The sequence below is a fragment of the Denticeps clupeoides genome, chromosome 15 (genome assembly GCF_900700375.1).
Source record: "Denticeps clupeoides chromosome 15, fDenClu1.1, whole genome shotgun sequence".
NCBI classification, from domain to species: Eukaryota; Metazoa; Chordata; class Actinopteri; order Clupeiformes; family Denticipitidae; genus Denticeps; species Denticeps clupeoides.
In genome coordinates, this window is record NC_041721.1 from 1,934,573 (window position 1) to 1,938,459 (window position 3,887).

Consider the following 3,887-nt stretch of genomic DNA (forward strand, 5'->3'; position numbering starts at 1 on the left):
CGTTTATATATAAAAAAAAAAAACAAAAAAAAACGGGAGGCAGTGTGAGTGAAGTGTGTTTCAAGTAGTCTACAGTCGCCCCACACCCACCCACCCACATCACAAAACCCAACACACCCCAGGGGGGCGGGGACGGGGACAAAAAAAAAAAAAAAAAAAAAGCAAGTAAATGAAAGCCCCAGAACAGCAGCTTTCAAAAAGGCACTCCAAATCAAAATTAAAACATTTAAATAAAACCGTCCTCTAAGCTCTATGAGAGCAGCCAAAGGAGGCTTGACAGATGCATAAACCAGCCTTGTAACAAAATTCAGGAAAAAAAACAACAAAAAAAAAAAAACGATATATATATTATATATATTTATAATAAAAAAATAAATAGTGCTGGCAACACCGCCCAAACAGCAACTGTTCCCGATTAGGAAACATGACTTATAAAAAGGAAAAAAGAAAACGAAGAGTAAACTGGTAATAAATTATGATTCCCTACAAAAGGAAACAGGATTTTGCAGGTCCGGCCGGAGGCCCAAAGTCCGCGGTCTTCGTCTCAGAGACTCTCCTTGCTGGAGCTGGTGCTGGACGTGTCCGAGTCGATGGTCCGCAGCCGGATGTCGTCGTCCTCCTCGGACTTGGAGACGTCCGCCGGCCGCATCCACGGGTGCTCGAAGATCTGCTCCAGGGTGGGCCGGTCGGACGGCCGCAGGGACAGGCACCACTTGATCAGCTGCTGGCACTCTGCGGGGGAAGGAAGGGGCGGAGAAACGTGAGCGGCGGGTCGGCGGCCCCCGAAACGCGCGCCGGGCCCCTGTGGCGGCGGCGGCGGAGGTACGCACCGGCTGAGAGCCTCCTCCTGAAGTACAGGCGTCCCCGCAGGATCTCCTCGTCCTGCTCGAACGGGATGTCCCCGCAGACCATGTCGTACAGCAGCACGCCGAGCGACCACACCGTCGCCGAGCGCCCGTGGTACCTATGGAAGCGTATCCACTCGGGGGGGCTGTACACCCGGGTACCTGCGGGCAGAGGGCGGGACATAAATTAAGAAAAAAGGGGGTCCTGCGCCTTTAAGACGCCACTGCGTCAGGCGCCCAGAGGAAAAAACCCCGCAGAGCCCCGCCCACCACGTGACCAGCAGGCTCGGATTTCACAACAAACAGCTGATCTGCCGAATTATTTTTTTATTTTTATTTTTATATAAATCGCCAGAATAATAATAAAAGGACGTTGTTGGAAGGACGCCTCACCGTCGAACTCCGTGTACACCGTGTCCTTCAGCAGCGCGCCGGAGCCGAAGTCGATGAGCTTCAGCTCGCCGCTGCGCGGCTCCACCAGCAGGTTCTCGTCCTTGATGTCGCGGTGCACCACGCCGCAGCTGTAGCAGTGGCGCACCGCCTCCAGCACCTGGCGCAGGAAGCCCCGCGCCGTGGCCTCGTCCAGCGCGCCCTGCTCGGTGATGAAGTCGAACAGGTCCTTGACGGGCTCCGGCCGCTCCATCACCATCAGCCAGCCGTCCGGCCGCTCGAACCAGTCCAGCAGCTTGATGACGCCGCGGAAGGACGAGCCCACCTTCTTCAGCAGCAGGACCTCCAGGGGAACCACGGTCCCGTTCTGCAAAAGGCGCACGTCGCCGCCGTCAGCTGCGTGTGTGTGTGTGCGTGTGCGCGTACTCGGTGCGTAAAGCGCGTCGGCGCGGCGCCACTTACGATCGTGCCCCACTCGGTCACACGCTCCTTGGCCACATGCTTCACCGCCACCTGCCGACACAAACAGAGACCCCCCCGGCCCGGTTAGCGGGGCGCCGGAGACCCACCGACCCGCCCCTGGAGACCCACCGACCCGCGGCACTCACCGGGAGCCCGTCGGAGATGCGGCTGCCGGCGTACACGGTGCCGAAGCCCCCGCTGCCCAGCACGGAGCCCACCTGGTAGAGCTTCTCGAAGGGCTCCTTCTCCACTTTCACTGGGAACAAGGGGGGAAAAAAGGAAATTAATCCCCGCCGAATTCCCGCTACGGTCCCCGGGGAGGAAGCGCCCGCTGGGTATTCCGAGTTACCGGGCTGGAGCTGGATCTTCATCGGCAGGTGGTCCACCGCGGCCGGGCTGCAGATGTGCGAGAAGGAGCCGAACTTGGACAGCAGCATGATTCGGCGGCGAGATAAATATTCCCCCTCCGCACCGCGCCGGCGTCAACGCGCAATGCCGCGCAGCCCGGGGTCCAGCGCGCCCGCGTCCCGCCGCTCCGCGGAACGAAGCGAAGGAACGAGAGGCCGAGAAAAAAAAAAAAAAAAACGGGGCGAGACCACGTCCCGACCGTCCCGGCCGCCGAGGAGCGAGAAAAGAAACGCGTCTCCGCCCGCGCAGATGCTCCGTGTGCCCGCGTCGCTCCGCGCCGCGCTCCGCTTCGACTCTGCGCTCCGGCTACCGCAGACTGGCAATATTTTGACGCGGCCAGGAGGGGAGGGGGGACCGGAGAATATCCCTCCGCCGGCCGAATCTATTTCCCGTCCTCGGCCAGGAGAGTCGCGACAAAACCGCGTCGGAATACCTGCGGCCGCCGTCCGCGTCGTCGCGCGTCGAATCGAGCGTCCGCGCGTCCGAGATCAAAACGCGGCGCGGCCGAACGGGTGCGCACTACTTTCTCATAGTACCAAGACGCCGAAGGATCCGTGTCTGGAAGCGGTGTGCTGCGGCCGTCAGCGGGGCTGAAGGGACACGGCCAATCAGACGCCGTGTTTGGATTTTTTTGCCCAATGGAACGACGGGAACTTTGCACGGGGGGCGGGACTTTGGGCACGCGTGGCGGGAATTCCAAGTTTCTCCTCCCTTTTGCGCTGCAGCGTCGAGAGTTGTTGTTGTTTTTTTTTTTTTGCGGCCAGTGTGGGTTATGGGAGAAAAAATGGCGAAATATCCCGCAGTTTCGGGGACGAGCTGAGCGGGGAATCTGTCGCGTTCAGTTGGGAGGATAAGGACTTTTATCCACAAGCGTGCGACCTTTATATATTGGACTTGCACTGTCTTGGGTTTTGTTTCAGATTAGCTGATATAACGCTGGCGCGTTGTTTTAACACACGTACTATGTTGTGTAGTGTGTTGTGTTGCTCTCCTCGTGTGTGCTAACATACTTCACGAACAAACACAACTGTGATTGCACACGCAGCCTAAGTAATGGAGGCGGTGTTGTTCAGCACAATAACTGCAGCCTGGCGTTACTTTGCGGGCCATCCTTTCCCATGGACAATATGCCACCTCTGGGTCAACGTGCACCATGGTTCCCTCCACACAGGCCTCAGAGGGCATGACCTCCTGTAAGCATCCGATGATGCGGCGTGTGCCAACGTGTGCCACATCACAGTCTGTCGCAAAGCACCATATTTAAATATATTACCGTAGACAAACGGCGTAAAACAAGACGCCACCACATGCAAATTTGTGTGTTCCGCTCCTGATGTTAGAATATTAATTAAAATTTGATACTCTATCACTGAAAATAAAATCTTGTGCCAACTGTGTTCTGTTTTTACTGTTTTTATATTTGACGCTGGCGGGGCTGGTTGGTGGTGCAATGTCGGCAATCAAGTTCCATGTTCCACGTGCTGATAAAACCGGGAACACGCAGAAGAATCCTTTTTTTCCGCTCGCCGTAAGGCCTCAACACGCCGTGACCTTGGCGTGGGGGGGTGAGGCGGACTTTGAGCCACGTTTTATCTGATAACGCGCGTATGGCGCAGGGCGAAAGCACACAGCGCTTTCGAAGATCAGAGAGACTTCTGTGGAAGCTTATCTCGCTATATGGCAGAGTTGTGGAAATGCAGGCGTGTACGCTTGCATTAAAACGACAACGTAAGTGCGGTGTTGGCCCTGGTACGTCCAAGGTCAGCGGTTCTTTCTGCCACC

At 56.7% G+C, this 3,887-nt stretch overlaps 1 protein-coding gene across 1 annotated transcript; it reads right to left on the reverse strand.

The window, feature by feature from the left end:
- Window positions 1-335: 335 nt before the first annotated feature.
- On the reverse strand, window positions 336-2,285 carry pim3 (Pim-3 proto-oncogene, serine/threonine kinase). Its single transcript, XM_028954428.1, has 6 exons — window positions 2,047-2,285; window positions 1,844-1,953; window positions 1,698-1,748; window positions 1,239-1,602; window positions 831-1,007; window positions 336-732 (listed from the first exon to the last, which is right to left on the reverse strand). Exons 1-6 carry the CDS (start codon window positions 2,132-2,134, stop codon window positions 545-547), a joined length of 978 nt encoding a protein of 325 aa, XP_028810261.1. The 5' UTR covers window positions 2,135-2,285; the 3' UTR covers window positions 336-544.
- Between the last annotated feature and the right edge of the window lie 1,602 nt (window positions 2,286-3,887).